We start from the raw sequence: 20,329 nt of genomic DNA, 5'->3' as shown, positions 1-20,329 counted from the left end.
TACATGAATTATTTGAAATTTGATCGGTGGGACGTAAAATGACCTCCAATTCTGGAATGACCCATATAGTGGACTTTAGTTTTTAGCATTGATTGATGGGTTGACTTGGGGGTTTTGTGTGTATGGAGGTTTTCTACACATTTCACCATGATGGAAGTATTCAGTGCCTTTACTTTAGCAAAAGTATTTGTTTAAAGTAAAAATACCGCATGGAAAGTCCTACATGAGTAAAAGTACCACCGGTTCACTCTGTTCTCAGCAATAAATTCAGAATTCATCAGAGTTGTTCTTCATTGTCAGGACGATGCATCCACTGTGGTCGTCCTGACCTGGTAGATTTGTGGTCATAGAGCATTTTTTGTGACTGTTTTGTGTCACTGTTGTAATTTAGCCTAATTGTGTAGATGTTCTATGTCTTTGTGGTTGTTTTGCATCTTTTCGTACTATTTTTTGATTCTTTTTGAGCTTCTTTTGGGTTTTTTATGGTCATTCCATGTCTTTTTGTGGTTATTTCATATCTCTTTATGGTTATTTTGTGTTTTTGCGGTCATTTTCTCTCTGTTTGTAATTATTTTGTGTCTTTTTGTGGTGATTATTTTGTGTCTTTTTGTGTCATTTTGACAGTTTTTAATCTTTTTTTGTGGTCATTTAGCCTAATTGTGTTTTATGTCTTTGTGACTGTTTTGCAAATTTTCTTTTTTTTAACTTCTTTTTGAGCCTATTTTGTTTTTTTGTGGTCATTTCGTATTTTTTGTGGTTATTTCATATCTATTTGTGGTCACTTTCTATCATTTTGTGTTCATTTTTGCTTTTCCTTGTGTTAGTTTTTGCCTTTGTTGCAACTTTTTGTCCTCATTTTATGTCGTTTGTAGCTATGTGAGGTGCCATGTACATCCTTTTTGATTCTTTCTGCTTATTTGACTAGCTAGATTTAAACTTATTCTAATACTGACCTCCTCTGGTTAGCTAAAGTGGTAGCATCCTGACACCAATGACCTGAGTCAACCAAGTGTTAAAGGTTTTAACTGAGAACTAAAAGTGGCTCAACTAATGTGAGTATCTTATGAGTAAAAAAATGTTCAATGTGAATTAGACATGGGTGATCATATCTAATTATATGCTCAGTACTGTTTTCTGTTAATTTCAGTCTCTAATCTCATGTTGTAGCAAAGACAGCGGTGCATCTGTGGTTCATGGAGCGACAAACCTACAGAACCATCATCACCAACAAGTCCAAGAAGAAACGAGAGCAACTCATGGGCTTCCTGAAGACGTGAGTTATAACACTCTGAGTTTAATATCCAATCCATTATATCTTTCCTGCTGCTTCTTTTAATGTAACCCTATCGTAGCAGGGTGGGATCACATGTCCCCTTATTCCCAACTAAACTTGGATTTTCTGTCACAGGTCTCGCACCCTGAAGGACCTGAATGACGTCCAGTTGTCCAAAATCATTGACTCCATGGAGGAGGTGAGTACCTGTAATCGTTGTCTCACAGTCACAATAAGAATCCAGTTTGTAGCACACACAAATTCCAACAGTCAGGTCCATCAGTATTTGTACAGCTGCATAATGTTTGTAATTTTGCCTCTGTACACCACCACAGTGGTTTAGAAATGAAGCAATCATGATGAAGTGGAGATTTTCAGCTTTAAGTCGAGGGGTTTAACAGAAATATTGCGTTAACATGAAGGTGTCTCTTGATTGTACACTTTGGCATTGATACACACACCTACTCGATGACTTGACTCAGTGTTGGGAAGTCGTTCTTCCACTGTCTATCAGGCCATTTGGTGCTGCTGATGTCGCTATTACATTCCATCCATCCATCCATCCATCCATTTTCTTCCGCTTATCTGGGGTCAGGTCGTGGTGTCAGCAGACGAAGCAGGTCATTCCAGATGTCCCTCCCCCTGGAGATGTTTTCCAGCTCTTCCTGGGGGATCGCAAAGTGTTCCCAGGCCAGACGAGCTGCATAATCCTTCCAGGGGTTTCTGGGTCTATCCCAGGATCTCCTCCCAGACGGACATGCTCAGAAAACCTCCAGAGGAAGTCTCCCCAGAGGCATCCGAATCAGATGTCCAAACCACGTCAACTGGTTCCTTTCGACAGAAAGGAGCACTGGCTCTACTCCGAGCTCTCTCTGGATGTCTGAGCTCCTCACCCTATCTCTAAGGCTGAGCCCAGCCACCCTACGGAGGAAGCTCATTTCAGCCGCTTGTACCCTTGATTTCATTCTTTTGGTCACTACTCAGAGCTCATGACACTAGGTGAGGGTTGGAACATAGATGGACTGGTAAATCGAGAGCTTTGCCTTGTGGCTCAGCTCACTCTTCACTGCGACAGTTCGGTACAACGCCTGCATTACTGCTGACGCCGCACCAAGCCACCTGCCCATGTCTCGCTCCATTTTCCCATCACTCGTGAACAAGATCCTGATATACGTGAACTCCTTCACTTGGGGAAGCAACTCTCCTCCAACCCTGAGGGAGCAATCCACCGGTTTCTGGCAGAGAGTCATGACCTCGGACTTGGAGGTGTGGCTCCACATCCCGACCGCTTCGCACTCACCTGCAAACCTGCAAACCGCTCCATTGCCGCTGACAGTCATGGTCAGAGGACGCCAACAGAACCACACCATCTGGAAAAAGCAGAGACGTGCATTCTTTCTTTTTTAATAATGTGCCAAATTGGTAATTTGGAGACAACTTTGAGTCTAGTGCTTGACTGCTTCACTTGCTTTGACACCACTTTGAACTGCATGTCAAGGTCTGCCATGATCAACGATTAACACAACATTAATATAATATTAACTCAACAATTAGGTCTCATCTTGATGGCTTCATTTCTGATCCATTGTGGTGGTGCACAGAGGCAGAATTACGAAGGACAGCATCATTGTCTGAATACTGATCTGACTATAGATGGTCACTGAGCCACTGTTGGCATTTTGAATTGTAGTAGCGAGGATCAGAGAGTTTTTGACAGGCTTTTTTAATAAATTCCAGAAAGTAAATCGATGTTTTTACAAACATATTGTGTATCAGTATATGAACCTGACTCATAATGCTCTTGTCTTTAAATTTGTTCCTTTCCAGGTGAAATACCAGGACAAAGACGTTATAGTTCGAGAAGGAGCAGAAGCAAACACTTTCTACATCATCCTCAAAGGAGAGGTAATGTGGTGTCATAATGTGCATAAACCTCTATTTAAATCTGAGGGAGCTCTGTTGTGTGTTTTTACTGTATGTGGATTTATTCTCTGCTTGTGTTTCTCCCTCAGGTCCTGGTGACAAAGAACGTGAATGGGCATCAGAAGCAGATCCGCAGGATGGGAAAAGGGGAGCATTTCGGGGAACAGGCCCTCATACGGTAACCATGGAAACACAACACATGCCTGAGGACATTTGTGAGAAGCTTGTGCAACACCCAGCGCTCGTTACACCTTCCTCAGCCGCTGTCATCTTTCACATTTTGGTTGCAAAACCTGCCAATTATCACTCGCTGCTACTGGAGAAAATCCAAGCCTCTCCACGAAATACAGCAGAAATGCAAATTTTTTAAAAATAATTGCACATTGATACTGAAATAGTCTTTAGTAAGTATGTTGTCTGCCTTCGAATTGTTGAATATGAGGCAGCTTTGCTGTTTTAATAGCAGAATTGTGCAGCTTAGAGAATATATATATCTTTGGAAAACTTATACTCTGTATAACTCTTCTTAATGTGCATATCAGAATTAGCTAAAAATTAAAATTTTACAACAATTTTTAACTCAAATGTTTTTAAACTGTTTACTGTAATTTCACACATTTTTACTATTTGTTAAACTGCATATAAAATCTAGTTTAAAAAAGTATTGATTTTCATGTTAACCCTAAAAAGAAGGCTAAAACTGTAAATTATGTCAATCTGTAGTTTTACAAATTACAAGTTGTTCTGTTGCAATGTTTGATCTTAAAATGACACTATTTTTTAGTGTATTTAAATCAGCAGAAAATATAATTTTTTTACAGATATTTGCTGTAATTTGAAAGAAAAATTCTAATACTAAGAACTGAATGACTGTATTTCTTTAAATGTTATTTAACAGATTTTCCAGTTTTGTCAAAATACCAGTAATATAACAGAAATCAATCATCAATTTACATATTGACTGTAAAAAAGAGAGAAAAGATAGGAAAACAAAACAAAACCAGGCCAAAACAATGTTTGACCTGAAAATTGCACCATTTTACTGTATTTAAATCAGCAAAAAATAGGTTCTAAACATTTTGTCATTTGAAATTTAGAAATATGTATATCAAGTAATAAAAATGGCATTTGTTTTGCCTACCATTTTATAGATTTTCCCTATTTTGTCAAATTACAGATCTATAAAGTATTTATTCCCAACTTGCCTATAAAAACAGAAAACAAACACAATCTGTACTTTAACAATTAGTAATTCGTTCTTGTACAATGTGTGACCATAAAATTAGACTGTTTAAATCAGCTGTAAAATCATTGTTTTACAGATATTTGTTGTTATGTAAACTCCTTTTCCCCCCAGTTTTTAAAAATGACATCACACTTATTTAACATATTTTTTCATATTTACAGTTATTTTATATATAATATTTACAGTGTAATGTGTGTATCCTTTCATATACTGTATTCCTGCTGCAGTATAACTAAATAGTGTATTAAACATGAAGATGTAATTAATTTTAGGGACCTATATTTAGCCCTACTTCATTTTTATGCAGCCAGAAATCTCCTCTTTCCACACATATACAGCAGCTTGGTTGAAAGTGTAACTTCTGCACTGTTTATCCTCTTGCAGGGAGGTCTTGAGAACTGCCACCTGTGCTGCTGATGGCCCTGTCACCTGCTTCTCCATCGACAAGGAGTGAGTCTGACTCTTGACTGTAAATCAAGGCGATATTCTGTTCAGTGAAGCTCTGCACTGACAGCTGCCACTTCCCAGAGAAATCATTCCTCCAGTGGATTTACTTTCTCTCACTGTTGCTTCTGCGCTGTGCTTGCTGTCTGTTGTGTATCGCCACTTGCTGACTCTCGCAGTTTGACAAATGATGCCTTTTGTTTAGGGTGTTTGAAGAGACAATCCCCATTGAGCACCTGGAGCTGTTTGATGAGTACGTATCGCCCAACACTGCTGACTTCTTAACAGTAAATCTTTTACTTGATTTCACTCAGAGCATCCTGACGTCTTTGTTGTTTCCACTTGCAGCTCTAAAGTGATGCAGGAGGCTCAAGCTCCTGAAAAATCAAGGTGAGTGGCTGTTGAAGGGGATGAACGCAAGATAAAAGATGTAACACAATCAACACTAAATAGGAATAAGAACTTTATATTGCACCTTTTACAAAGCGTAGCTACAAAGGCCTTTACAATAAAAACAGTTACGGCAAGAAAAAGAGATCCAAAAGATAAAATATCACACAATGTAATAAGTAAATACAAAAATAGAAGCCATGTACGACAAGTGACTCCTAAGAAGAGATTTAAAGGAGGATACTGAGGTTTTCCACCGCTGAGGGGCCTGAACAGTAAAGACCCAGTAACCTTTTGTGACAAGTTGAGACTTTTGAACTCTTAGTATTGCCCTGTTGGATGATCTCAGACGGAAATAAAGCTCATAGGGATTCAGCAGGTCACAGATATTAAAGAAGCCTGACCAGTCAAGGCTTTGAAAACAAGCAGTAAGATCTTAAAAAAGCAGAAAAACCTCTAGGATTGGGGTAATATGGTCACTTCAGTTGGTGCACGTAAATACCAGGCAGCAGAATTTAGAATCTGCTGTACTTTTTAAATCTTTTGCCCATTGATAGCAGATTGAAGTGCATTATAACAGTCAAGTACAATCTTGACTGTTATAATGTAAGGAAGTGAAAGCATGGATAACCTTTTCTAAGTCTGGTCAGCAGAGAGGAACCTGATCTGGGTTAAATGTCTTATTTGGGCAACTCAAGACTGTACCACTTTGGTCGCCTGAGCATTAAAAGGGAACTCAGGTCAAAAATAACACCTACATTGCATGCCTTTTATCAAACATTACTAATAAAAGGACACAAACGAGAAGAGAGATTGTTAAAACTGGTCTACTTTGATCACTTTACAGCTGCATGAAATCCTTGAACATACAATTTAAGTTCAGCAACTCCTTTTAACATATGGTGGCATCAGACTAACATACATAGAAATGGGTGTCATCTGCATAGCGGTGGGTATCAGTGCCATGTCTACATATGACATGATATGGCCTTGGGGATGCATATACATTGTGAACAAGAGGGGATCCAAAATAGATCCCTGAGGGCCTCCACAGGACTAAGGAGCACAAAAAGAGGAAGAATCTCTAAGTATTACCAAGAAGGAGATGAACCAATAGCATGAATGAGATCCTTGAAATGGTGTGGCTATGAATGACAACTTCTGTCTTTCTCAGTCCCATCTCCACCCTGAGGTTTAAGGATCTGGTTCCTGTCTTATATCAAGAGGGTCGCTACCAAGGAGATCCCGTCACACTTGGAGTTGGAGGATTTGGTCGCGTGGAGCTGGTGGGTCATTTGTTTCGTCTGTATTTCATTTGCTGGAATTGAAATATAAGCATTTATTTGAGATCGAGGTAAAAGCCTAAATTTTTCCTGGTTGAAATACATAAAGATAGCTAACATGAAGGGACTATACACACATTATTGAAAAACATCACTCTTCTTTGGGTTATTTATATTGTCTTTTTACCTTTTCCTTGCTTGGAAAATACAGCAACACCCTCACCCATACATACCAATACACACGTTAATTATAGCAGAAAAAGTTTCCGAGTGATCGTTGTTCTTGTTATTTGAAGATGACCACCATGAATCACGGGAAATATTACGCCATGAAGAAAGTCAGCAAGAAGCACATTGTCGCCAAAAGACAGGAGGAGCACATGCTGTTTGAGAAGAAGATCCTCAAAGCTATTCAGTGCGACTTCATTGTCAGGTATCTACCAACAAAGACACACCGACTGCAGTGTTCTATTAACATTAGACAACAGATGGATGCACAGAGATCTTTGAAATGTTTTCCACTTTCACTGTTTCTAGACTTCACGGAGCTTTCAAAGACACGCGATACATCTACATGGTCATGGAGTTCTGTGGCGGCGGAGAGATCTGGACCAAACTCAAAGAAGTGTGAGAAAAACACTGTGGAGAAAATTACATTTAAGAGTCTCATGTCCTCATTTAGGTGTTTTATCCAATATGACCTGAAATTGTCCAAAAACGATATAAAAACCATCCAAAAAGCTATAAAAATGTTCCAAAATGACAGAAAATAACCCAATATGGCTTGAAATTGTCCAAAAATTTGTAAAAAAAAAATCATCAAAAAAGCTTCTAAAATGGTCCAAAATGACAGAAAAGGATCCAGTATGGCTTGAAATTGTCCAAAAAATGAGTTAAAAAAACATCAAAAAGGCTTTAAAAATGGTCCAAAATGACAGAAAAGTATCCAATATGACTTGAATTTGTCCAAAAATTGTTAAAAACCATCGAGAAAGCTTTAAAATGGTCCAAATTAACAGAAAATGACCCAATATGGCTTGAAATTGTCCAAAAAATTAGTTAAAATCCATCAAGAAAGCCTTAAAAATGGTCCAAAACGACAGAAAATGGTCCAATATGGCTTGACATTGTCTACAAATGAGTTAAAAACCATCAAAAAGGCTTTAAAAATGGTCCATATTGACAAAAAATAATTAAATATGACTTAAAGTTGTCCATAAATGAGTTAAAAATCATCAAAAATGCTTTAAAATGGTCCAGAATGACAGAAAATGGTCCAATATGACTTGAAATTGATATCCACGATATTTAGTAATAATAAATATTCCAGTGCCTGTAACTATCTGGTTGACGTGCCAACACAGGAACAGCATACAGTATAGTCGTGAACTTTTATTTTGAAGGTAATTTATTATTCAAAAAGAGACAAAACACCACATTCTCAACACACACCAGTAGCAATAAAATATTCTTCCATAATATATAAATAAATAAATATGTGTAGTGACATTCTGACATCATGACAGCCACAGTTGGAAGCATATTTTATTGCAGTTGGTGCATGTTGAGATCGGCATTTTAAACACATTAAACAGTAGCTGCCACTATATATGTCGCCAGTAACTCATAGTTTTTAGGAGCTGTTTCTGCTCGAATAAATTAAAAATGGGATAAAAAAAAAAAAAAGACAGAAGGTAATACATTTTTTCAAGTTAAAGCCAGCAGGAGAGGATGTTTATGACTGCAGTAGTTGAACCTCTGACATGTCTGTGATTATTAGTGGACGTTTTGACGAGAACATCGTGGTGTTCTGCACTGCCTGTGTGGTGGAGGCCTACGCTTACCTACATAAGAAGAGCATCATGTACAGAGACCTGAAGCCCGAGAACCTGATGCTGGACGTGAAGGGTTACGTCAAACTGGTGGGTTCTTATCTGGGATGAAACACTGCTTCTTCTGGTACATTACTAAACTGACTTGAGGATCTGTAATCATGATTGGACATTATTTTTCTTTGTCTCAATGAAACCAAAACAGAGATTGTTGTTTTTCCAGGTCAGTCAGTTGACTGCGTTGGTGCTCTTGGCCCTCTGGAAATCTATAATCGACCCTCCTCAAAAAGCTGGGTTTGATTTTTGACAACGCTTTTACATTTGACAAACAAACCAGTTCTGTTGTCAAAACCAGATTCTTTCAGTTGAGGCTGTTGGCCAAAGTAAAGCCCTGTCTGTCCCACAGCAACTTTGAGAGTCATACATGCCTTCATCACATCTAGGCTAGACTACTGCAGCTCTCTGTTTGTGGGTCTTGATCAGACGTCTATTTGTCGCCTCCAGTTGGTACAAAACACTGCTGCCGAACTTCTAGCAGGGACAAAGAAATGGGAGCACATCACTCCAGTTTTAGCCTCACTCCACTGGCTTCCTGTCTGCTTCAGAATTGCTTTTAAGATTGTATTGTTTGTTGTTAAGGTCTTAAATGGGTTGGCACCTTCTTATTTATCTGAGCTTTTACATGTCCATGTTTTATCGCTGAGGTCGACCAATCAGATGGCCCTTGAAGTTCCCAGATCAAGACTCAGAAACCGAGGCAACCAACCCCTTTCTGTGGCTCCGCCCAGTTTGTGGAACCACTTACCTGTTCAAATTAGAACGGCGTTTCTAATGTGAACAAGTAAGTGGTCTCTTGATACCCTCCAGTTCCTACTGAGGCACCCAGATAGCTTAGCTGGTTGAACAGGTGACCCATGAACAGGGGCTATAGTCTCTGCTGCAGCGGCATGGGTTCGATTCCAGCTCACAGCTCTTTGCTGCAGGTCTCCCCTCCATTCTTTTCCCTACTTTCCTGTCTGACTCTATACTAACCTGTCAAATAAAGCCAAACAAAAAACAAAAAAAAAAAGGCCAAGTGCCTACTGAAGAGACATATGTGCTCTCTGGCTTTTAATTGTAGTTGAGTGTTGACATCCTGGTATACATCACTGTCTATCTTGCTCTGTACATTTCCTCACAGATTATGTCTTGTTTTCTATTTTGAGCCTGTAAAGCACTTTTGTCAGCCTTGGTTGTTTTTTAAATGTGCTATATAAATAAAGCTGACTTGACTTTTGCTCCACTTCTTTAGCTCCAAGTACAGATTATATATTCCAGAAGTACAGCGGGGGATGTTTTTCTGTCTGTTTCCATTTATGGGGACTTAATCAGCAGGGTTTCTATACCTACAGGGTGACTTACATGTGATGTGTGTGGGTGTCTGTTTTTGCACAGGTCGACTTTGGTTTTGCTAAGGAGTTGGTACGCGGTGAGAAAACCTACTCGTTTGTTGGCACTCCTGAGTACATGGCGCCAGAGATCATCAAGAACCAGGGACATGACTTTGCAGTCGATTTTTGGTCTCTTGGCATCCTGATCTTTGAGCTGTTGGTGGGAAGGTAATGATGCTAACACTATCCCCAATCCTAATAATATCTTTTATGTTGATAGCTCACAAATTTACATAAATAGACTGAGGTGTTCAATTTCTTTTTATTCTGCAAAAAGCATTTTGTAATAATGGAGCCACATAAATAGCTTTAAAATTAACCAGCAGATGGCAGCAGGGAAGTATGACTGACATCTGCATGTTCAGGTTCCCCAGCAAGAAGTAACTGACTGATACAGTTTTTTTTTTTATTTTTTTATGCCAAACACTCAAAGGATTTATTAACTTCCATCTATTCTCTCTTTTCCAATTTCCTAGCCCTCCCTTTTCCAGCTCAGAGCCCCAGAAGATTTATGCCAAAATTCTGGACGGGGTGCTCAAGTATCCACCTTACTTGAATGAAGCATCCAAGTCCATAATCAGTAAACTGTGCAGGTATGAAAAATATCACCTACTGATGGCAAACAGATGACAATTTTTGATTCTGATAATGCTGCAATGTGTATTCAAATTTACCTCAGTGTGCTGCCTGATATATTTTCTACATTAAGTGGAGGTTTGGGCCTTTCATACAGCATGAATTGTGGAGCAGGTTAATCCACCGTACTATAAGATGCAAATGGATTCTGATGGTTTTTGAATGCACACTTGGAAGGAAGGTGGAAGCTCATGATGAGACTGAATTGTCTGAATGTTTTTGCAGGCCTCGGCCGGGTCAGAGGTTAGGAAACACCAAGAACGGAATCAAAGATGTCCGGCATCACAGGTAACCAATGACAATGTGTCATCCTATACGAGTCCAAAATCATGCTATTGTCTAAGTTGTTTCCTCCTGAGATACAAGGCGTTAACTAATCATCAACACTGTTTGTTGCATTGAGCATTTTTGAATCTGTTTCTATTGCCATACATTAAATGTCTGAGAACACGCAGCCATTCAGTGAAAAGGAAAAGGTAGCACTCTGCAGCCGGCATATATTATGTTTCTTATAAATGTATGCACTACTGTTCAAAAGTTTGGGGTCGCCCAGATAATTTCATGTTTTCCATGAAAACTCACCTTTTATTAATGTACTAACATAACTGCACAAGGGTTTTCTAATCATCAATGAGCCTTTCAACACCATTAGCTAACACAATGTAGCATTAGAACACAGGAGTGATGGTTGCTGGAAATGTTCCTCTGTACCCCTATGGAGATATTCCATTAAAAACCAGCTGTTTCCAGCTAGAATAGTCATTTACCACATTAACAATGTCTAGATTGTATTTCTAATTCATTTCATGTTGTCTTGATTGAAAATAACTACTTTTATTTCAAAAATAAGGACATTTCTAAGTGACCCCAAACCTTTGAACGACAGTGTAAATCTTTACTTGTGGTCATATTCTCTTGTATTCTGTCCCTCAATGTTCCCCCAATTCTGAAAGAGCTTTTCACCTACAGTACTACTAAAAATCATGTTATTTTTGATTCTGTATGTTGGACCTGTAATCCCCATCCTCTCCTCCCTTCAGGTGGTTCAGCAGCATGAACTGGCACAAGCTGCGAGTGGGTCAGCTGGACGCCCCCACACTTCGGCTCATCCGCAAGGCAAGTCCAAACCGGCAGCCGAGGGTTTTTAATGTTACATGAAACTTTTATTGTGACTTAAAGAGAAGAAATCAAAAGAAGACGGCAGTTACAGTGGTAGAGACGATTTTGTGGAGTAGATGTTAAGACTGTGATGGTGTTTGCAAATCTCTAGGTTTTTTAATATTCAAAACAAATTTTGCAAATTCCAATTTAATTTAAAATTAAAAACTTTAGCTATTGTGCCTCACTGGGACTGTGAGGTTTTGCAGAAATATCTCACATCAAACTAGCCAAAAATTGTCCAAAAATGAATTTAAAACCATCAAAAAAGCTTTAAGAATAGTCCAGAATCACAGAAAATGATCTAATATGGCATGAAATTGTCCAAAAAAGAGTTAAAAACCCTCAGAACAGCTTTAAAAAATGATCCAAAATGACACAAAATAGCCCAGTATGGCTTTAAATTGTCTAAAAATGAGTTAAAAATGAGTTAAAACCATCCAGAAAGCTTTAAAAATGGTCCAAAGTGACAGAAAATGATCCAATATGGCTTGAAATTGTCCAAAAATCTGTTAAAAACCATCAAAAAAGCTTTACAAATGGTCCAAAATGTCTAAAATTTAATATATTGACAGCAATGACACAAACTGTTGTTGGAAATAAGTTAAGGGACAGGCTTGACGCTTGATCAGTTATTCTATATTTAGCAGCACTTTTCCCTCCTTCAGGGTCCCTGCTACATCAACTTCGATCGATTCCCTCATGACCAGACGAAGGCTGATGAGGAGTTCTCTGACTGGGATCGTGACTTCTGATTCTGACGTCTCGGTTAAGAGATCGAAGGCCACAGCAGCTGCCTATATCGCATAAATATGGAGCCGAAACAGGGTTAACGCCGTATGATGGTAGAAGGAGCTTCTTAATGAAAAACAAAAACAAAAAAAACAGTCGATTTTATACCGATTTGATTATTAAATCTGCATCTGGAGCTGCAGGGAATCAGCATTTCCTAAATATGTATTGAGGTTCTCCTGTTGCAAAACTGAAACGACCATGTGGATGGATAAGGACCAAAAATATGTAGAGGTGTTAAGACGAGATGTTCTGCCTTCAGATTCAGTGCGAAGGAGATTCGGTGCCTCATAACATTCATGCATATAACACTAATTAGAATATAACCACCCGTCCAACTGCTAATAAAGGCTTTGTCCTACAAAAGGCCAGCTCAGATCAGCACTGATGTCATATTAATAGCCTACTTGTCGGCCATGTTTATTGTTCTTTTAGATCTGTGCTGTTTTAGAGATAAAATGTGCTTATCTGCTCATAGCAAAGCTGTCTAATGCTTTAATATTGATAAAGTTCTTTGCTATACAGTTGCCTCGTGGAGTCATTGTTTGGATGAAAAGATTACAGGACATCCTGATTGGATTTGAGTAAACAAAAGTGTGCTTAAACGCTTGAATCGGCTGAATTTGTATTTACCCAACAACAGATTAGCATCAGATCCCCGGTGTGGAACGGTGCACATGTGTTTTTGCTGCTGTGGACAAATCAGTCTGCAGTATTTGGAGATTAGAGGTGTGATATTGAGCAATACATGAGGGAAATATTGTGCTCATAGTGAGGAAAATGGCCCGTTGCCGCCTGAGGGTTTTACAGGTTTAATCCTACGTGTCTGTCGGCGGCTGCAGCTGATTGTTTGGCTCTGGAAGGTTACAGCTGTTTGGCAGGCAGCAGGTTTTTAAGGCAGGAGGAAGGAGTCATCCTGTTCCCTCCTGTCAGTGCTTGCTGAGATCACTTTTCCACATCAGAAAACAAACTTAACATGAAAGTATTCATATCTTCCAGTGGGAAAAGACACCATGCCAGATGTTTCCTTCCTGCACAAAAAGATAAAACACCTCAAAGTCCAAAATTTAACACATTGACGGCAGTGACAGCAGCGGCTCAGAGGATGCGCAGCATTGGACAAATGTGTTCGCAGCGGTGACTTCCTGCTCTGCTGCATGGAGGATCTAGATTTGTCTGTCTGACAAGTTCATTCTGTATCTTTTGTCAAAAAAGTCCAAAAAAACCTAACAATATATCACGTCATGTGGCAAAATGTAACTTCCTACATACTTCTGTTCTGTCTGTGGCACTCTGGCCCAAGTTTGTTCCTACTGAAGATCAAAAAATTTTAAAAAAAATGTTTCACTAATGTATAATTTAATTTTAAAAAGCCTAAATTATTTCCTCAAGCAGTTTGGCACTGTGGTTTTAAGCAAATATTACTCAAAGATCAATTTTCAGTCTGTAGGGAACTATTTTCAGCTGGATGTTAATATACATTTGTTGCTCCTGTAAGTTTCCATTGTGCAGTATGACGCACTATAATAATAAACTAGAATGCTCGTTTGTTTTTAACAGTTTTTGGACACCAACATACCTTAAACACATGCATGTGTATGGATAAACAGGTCAAACTAACTGACACCAATTTGTCATTAGTTTTGGGATTTTTATGGGAGTTTTTTTGACAAGAACAAAAATATTGATTATATCCAGCTTGTTTTGCTGAATACAAAGAGCAACATGTATGTGTTTGTCTAATACATTTTTCTAAATCAGGTCATTCAGATAGATGTTGCAAATAACAACTGCTACAAATAGGCATGTGTGAGCTGGAAAGCATGAGAACTCGGAGGTAAATGAAAAACGGGGTTTTTATTTCACCCAAAAAATGACAGTTACAAAAATCAATACTAAATTCAGGCCCAAAAAAGCAGTCAAAAGAGCAGAACTTAATTAACCCTCTGATGCACGACATGCGTCAAAAGTGACCCAAATCCAATGGAAAATGAGTATCTCCTGACCCACACTGCACATCAAAGGGTTAAAGCTACTAGCAACAAAATATTTCAGCACCAAATGTACTTATCAAATAACACTGAACAGAAGAGGACATACAACCACTGGCCACTTTATTAGGTACACCCTGTTAGTGAAAGGTTGGTCCCCCTTCTACCTTCAGAACTGCTTTAATTCTTGTTGTCATACTTTCAACAAAGCGTTGGAAACATTCCTCAGAGATTCTGCTCCATATTGACATGATAGCATCACACAGTTGCTGCAGATTTGTCGGCTGAACATCCATGATGCCAATCTCCCGTTCCACCAGATCCCAAAGGTTCTATTGGATTGAGATCTGGTGACTGTGGAGGTCATTGGAGTACAGTGAACTCATTGTCATGTTCAGGAAACTAGTTTGAGATGATTTGAGCTTTGTGACATGGAGCATTATCCTGCTGGAAGTAGCATCAGAAGATGATCCACTGTGGTCATAAAGGGATGGACATGGTTAGCAACAATACTCAGGTAGACTGTGGAGTTTAAACCATGATCAGTTGGTACTAAGGGGCCCAAAGTGTGGAAAGAAAATCTCCCCCACACCATTACACCACCAGCAGCAGCCTGAACCGTTGATACAAGGCAGGATGGATCCATGCTTTCATGTTGTTTACACCAAATTCTGATCATCTGAATGTTGCAGCTGAAATGGAGACTCATCAGACCAGGCAACATTTTTCCATATTGTCCAGTTTTGGTGAACCTGTGCCAATTGTAGCCTCAGTTTCCTGTTCTTAGCTGACAGGAGTAGCACCAGGTGTGGTCTTCTGCTGCTGTAGTCCATCTTCTTCAAGGTTGGACGTGTTGTGTGTTCAGAGATGGTATTCTGCATTTGTTGGTTGTAACCAGTGGTTATTAGAGTTCCTGTTCCCTTTCTATCATCTCCAACCAGTCTGTCCATTCTCCTCTGACCTCTCACATCAACAAGGCATTTTGATCCACACAACTGCTGCTCACTGGATATTTTCTCTTTTTGGGATCATTCTCTGTAAATCCTAGAGATGGTTGTGTGTGAAAATCCCAGTAGATCAGCAGTTTGTGAAATACTCAGACCAACAACCATGCCACATTCAAAGTCACTTAAATCTCCTTTCTTCCCCATTCTGATGCTTAACTTGAACCTCAGCAAGTTGTCTTGACCACTTCTACATGCCTGAATTCATTGAGTTGTGGCTGATTAGCTATTTGTGTTCACATGCAATTCAACAGGTGTACCTAATAAAGTGGGTGGTGAGTGTATACTAGCTATTCAGGGCAGTTCCACATAACAAGGGAAATTTAAAACACCAACACAACAACAAAAAGCACAAAAGAGTACAACTGGTGTACTTAATTAAAAAAAAAAAGAAACAAACCCAACATATATCCAATTACCCAACACAAATCAGATAAACAAATGAATATTTAAATCGAATTCACCTGGTCCACCCCTTGAAGTGGCAGCACTTGGTATTGTCTAGTTGAAAAACCTGCTACTCCTCTGAAGACATCTTTTGCCTGAATCCAGCCAGACGGCACCACAGAGCCGGTAAGCACTGAACTGAAAAACGGAATGCTGAACATGCAAAAGGTACATAACTACACATAGAAGTTAAGTACTTCAACAAATCTAAAGACATCTTGAATGTGTTATTTGTGGTTTTGTATGTGAAATATAAGTGGAAAGTGTTAAATTGGTTCCTGGGGTTGCCGACATTCATGGTTGGATGGCTGCTAGTGCTGGATAGATAAATCCAAAAGTTTAATGGTCTTAGAATGATATGGAGTCGTGCTAAATCCTACCATATATTTCAAAATCTTACCATATATTAAATCATATCTGTTGCATATAACATACACTAGCGTTCAAAAGTTTAGGGTCACCCAGACAATTCCATGTTTTTGATGAAAACTCACACTTTTATCCATGTGCTAACATAACTGCACAAGGGTTTTCTGATCATCAATGAGCCTTTCAACACCATTAGCTAACACAATGTAGCATTAGAACACAGGAGTGATGGTTGCTGGAAATGTTCCTCTGTACCCCTATGGAGATATTCCATTAAAAATCAGCTGTTTCCAGCTAGAATAGTCATTTCCCACATTAACAATGTCTACACTGGATTTATCATTCATTTAATGTTATCTTCATTGAAAAAAAAAAAAACAGCTTTTCTCTCAAATATAAAGACATTTCTAAGTGACTCCAAACTTTTGAACAGCCAAATTGTTGTTAAAAATATTGAGACACTCACATAGGTCACCACAGACTATGATCTCACACAGAAATAAACTTTCTCAGCAGCCTTGAGAGCTCTATAGACTTAACCTGGGCTGGTTAGTGGAGTATGTTGGGGCCAACAGGAAGATCTACAGACACTCTTCAGGGCTGAAAATATACTAATATTTTAATTATGTTAGAACAATTCAAAGAATTTAGCTTCTTGATTTTTGTTTGTACACTGAAGCTAACTTTAAGCTAACAAGCCTTAAGGCTGTGTTACTACCAGATGCTGGAGGCCTTGTGTCCCCGATGGATGTTAAATTATAATCTACCTTTAAAGGCCTTTATTATTTTAGTTTATGCTGCGACTACTTGGTGCATTTTCACAAAATGAACTAGAAAAGCACTCAGAGAGCGCAGTACTCCGCCAAGGCCGTTCATTCCCCCACATGGAATTATCAGAAATGCTGCATTTATTTATTTTAGAAATGCAGCATTTGTTTATTAGTTATTGATGATCAGAAGTCATGTCAACATAGAAAGTAGCCATTTAATATAGATGTACCCACAAACAAAATAACCTCGCGCTGACCACAGGTGTATGTTATGAATGTGTACGTTATGTACGGATACTGAATCACGTGACCTAAATATGTAGCGGGCGGCCAGAATTGATGGAACTCAGAAACACCCCCACAGTTTACTCTGTGTTCCTTGGATCATTTCTGATGGATAAGTCCTGATAAGTCCGCAGCGGTGGATTTGTAGTAGGATCTCAATCATGTGATCATCAGCAGGCAGCTGATGTAGTGTTTACTTGTTGTCATGGTTACAGTGATGCCATGCTGCTATCTCGCAATCATACAGAAATCTTTAACAGATCCGTGGATCCAGACTATAAGCCGCATCGCTGCCAAAATCTAATCACTTGGTCCTTGTGTCATTTCTGATCTTCCCTGAAACTTTCATCCAAATCCGTTTTTGAGTAATGTTGCAAACAGACAAACAGACGGACAAGCATAAGCCAATCGTCACATAACTGTGATTAATGTTTATAAAAAAAAAAGAGGAGGTTGGGGTCAAAAGAGGGTTCATAAAGCACTCTTCCTATGAGCTTTCCTGTGAGTTGAACCAGACTTGCATAGAGCTTTTTTTCGCTAGACTACATTGCAAAGGAAACAGTACCTAATGCATTTATCAGTGTGTGAACGATATCGTGGCCTTAAGGGCAGTTTTTCTTTTTTCTGTGGTCCCAAATGACAGACACAACATTTATTAAGCACTTGATTTAGCTTCAATTTATCATTATTCCTATTAATAAGAACATGAATAATAGGAATCAGAAAATAGATGAAAAATAGCTGCTCCTGCCTGCTTTCATTTCCCCCAAGCATCGAGTTTGTTATTCAGTTTTGCAGCAGCTTGCATTGAGAAAGTTATTAATTTCTTATCTTTGGGTTAAAGTAAGAGAGGTTTCTAAAATATTCCAATGTCACACTTCAGTGGTGATGGCAAGAATAGCGCACGTGCTGGTATTTTTATTACAGCGAGTCGGTGATTAATCCTCCTAATACATAAATCATACATCAATAACGGCCTAATTTCACACATGATCAATGATTGTGAAGATACAGGAAAATAGAAATATGTGGCAGAAAAAGGATATTGTCAATATTTTAGAGTCTTCACATAATTTCATAAATCATGTTTTCAGAGGAGCTCATGTCTTGTTTAGAAGAAGCTGGTAATTATAAGGTATTATTTGAAGGTCATGTAATGTGTTGCACTGTGTGTCTCATGCATTGCATCATGGAGTTCTGGATCCTATGTATCGTATAAGCTTCACCCTTCCTGCTTTTATCTACCCAGAATGTAAATGAGTTGATGGTGAACATTTAAAAGAACCAAACAGTGAATGCATCTCTCATCTAAAAACACCGACAGGGAGACTGAAACAGACATTTCAGAACAGATTCACTGAGAATTTGATGAACAATGAATAAAGCGAAACACAAAATGACAAAACGAGAAACAAAAGGACAAATCACGAGACAAACAACAAAAGTCAGACACAAAACACAAACAGAAACAAAACAATACAAAATATTACAAAAATGAGACACAAAAACGAGAAACAAAAAGACAAAAAAGAGACAAAGGAAACAAAAATGACAAAAAAATGAGACAAAAGTTACAAAGCTACAGCAAAATGGACAAACGACACAGGTGAGAAGAAAAGACAAAACGACAAAAACGAAAAACAAATTGACAAAAACATGAGACAAACGACCAAAGTCAGACAAAAAAACAGCAAAATATTACAAAAACGAGACAAAATGACAAAGGAACAATCTAGTATTTTACTTTATGATCAAAACAACTTGTCAAGGTCTAGAAATTATTTAAATTTATGGTTTTACAATTTGCAGTTAATGTCTTGTCTGTAATTTTTACACTTTATACGGTTGGGGGGGATTGGACCCTCTGGAGGGCCGGTTTTGGCCCACGGGCCGCATGTTTGACAACCCTGGCATAGAGAGAAGCATCTCTGCCAGGTGTAGTCAGAAAGACAGCGAGCATGAGAACACATGGACACAAAAACAAGAGATTTCACACTAGAATCAGCTGATTTATTGTCAGACAGTGAAAGCTCGCAGAGTGTGGCTGGAGAGCTTGTCTTATATATTTATGTATTTATACTGCAGGACTCAGTGCAGGTGAGGAACAGAGCAGGGAGATCAGAAACACAAAAAAACACCACAGGAGCTGCGGTGATGACTAGATGTTCGCTCTGGTTTCCTCTCCTTGAGTTAATTAGACTCGGTGTTAACATCTGCGTTGACTAATTACTGTTTGCACCTGTCGACTTAAGCTCCTCTGCTTTCTCACTGCCATGTTTGATCGCTTATGTTGACTGTTTCTGCATGAGTTTCGTTCCGATAAAAGATTAGCTACCTGGCTTATCTGCACTGATTTTTTTTTTTTATTCCCTGCTTCCCTGGTTTGGTGGGAAAGACTAAAACAATGACAGTGTTTCCGTGTCTTTTACACCAACTTCCATTTATATTTCCTCAAAAGTCTCAATCTGCTCAGATGAAGACTTTTATCCAGCTCTGCATCACATAGTTTATTGGTTCCTGTCTTCAAACCTGCAGACTGCAGAGATGCTGATGTACAGGTTTGTGCTGAGCCTCTCATAAGTGGACTTATGTAACCGCTTCAATCAGCAGTCTGAACCTGACTTCACTGAAATTATTTTTGCTCCTCAAGGAGTTGGTAGAGTGTATAGGAACCACTGTTTCATTTTATATTACAAGCACTCCAAGAAAAGGACACAGCAAATAAACCGCATACTTTATCATTCATCTTGATGGAAGCAATGAAAACCTCAAAGTCACATAAAAACAAGTCCCTGTTTTTTGTATGGGCGATTTAAAACAACACATGTGGAGCCAAAGTGCTTTCCAACACAGAAAAAACATTATAATAATAAAACTTATCTGACTGATTTACACATTAACCTTTAGATGCATAAGCGGGTCAAAAATTACCTGGTGAGGTCGTGTTCTTGTAATATTTTTGTAATGAAAGGTTTTCATTTCATTTTGCAGCTAATCCTCAAAAAACATGTTTTTGAGATCATTCCATTTAAATGTAAGTTGCCTTTAATACTTTT

General features: G+C 38.7%; 1 protein-coding gene across 5 annotated transcripts in view; it reads left to right on the top strand.

The window, feature by feature from the left end:
• The window catches only part of prkg3 (protein kinase cGMP-dependent 3), a 45,200-nt gene that overhangs the window by 7,769 nt on the left and 17,102 nt on the right, over positions 1-20,329 (top strand). For 4 of the 5 annotated variants that reach the window (XR_008603515.1, XR_008603514.1, XR_008603513.1 and 1 more), the window contains exons 7-21: positions 1,168-1,273; positions 1,409-1,472; positions 3,101-3,178; positions 3,286-3,374; positions 4,827-4,892; positions 5,092-5,139; positions 5,235-5,276; positions 6,451-6,562; positions 6,856-6,992; positions 7,097-7,186; positions 8,340-8,481; positions 9,826-9,989; positions 10,298-10,414; positions 10,683-10,745; positions 11,498-11,573. Coding sequence is in view for 2 of the 5 variants with exons in the window: in XM_055015909.1 (XP_054871884.1) it covers positions 1,168-1,273; positions 1,409-1,472; positions 3,101-3,178; positions 3,286-3,374; positions 4,827-4,892; positions 5,092-5,139; positions 5,235-5,276; positions 6,451-6,562; positions 6,856-6,992; positions 7,097-7,186; positions 8,340-8,481; positions 9,826-9,989; positions 10,298-10,414; positions 10,683-10,745; positions 11,498-11,573 (1,394 nt within the window). In the remaining 3 variants the exon portion in view is untranslated. Of the gene's footprint in view, positions 1-1,167; positions 1,274-1,408; positions 1,473-3,100; positions 3,179-3,285; positions 3,375-4,826; positions 4,893-5,091; positions 5,140-5,234; positions 5,277-6,450; positions 6,563-6,855; positions 6,993-7,096; positions 7,187-8,339; positions 8,482-9,825; positions 9,990-10,297; positions 10,415-10,682; positions 10,746-11,497; positions 11,574-12,283; positions 12,932-20,329 lie in introns of those variants that run through there. The other variant, XM_023269770.3, reaches the window with a different exon arrangement.

This window comes from Amphiprion ocellaris, chromosome 12, assembly GCF_022539595.1.
Source record: "Amphiprion ocellaris isolate individual 3 ecotype Okinawa chromosome 12, ASM2253959v1, whole genome shotgun sequence".
In the NCBI taxonomy this organism is placed as follows: Eukaryota; Metazoa; Chordata; class Actinopteri; family Pomacentridae; genus Amphiprion; species Amphiprion ocellaris.
Note: the sequence above shows the minus strand (reverse complement) of the source record. Positions and strands in the feature narration are given on the sequence as shown.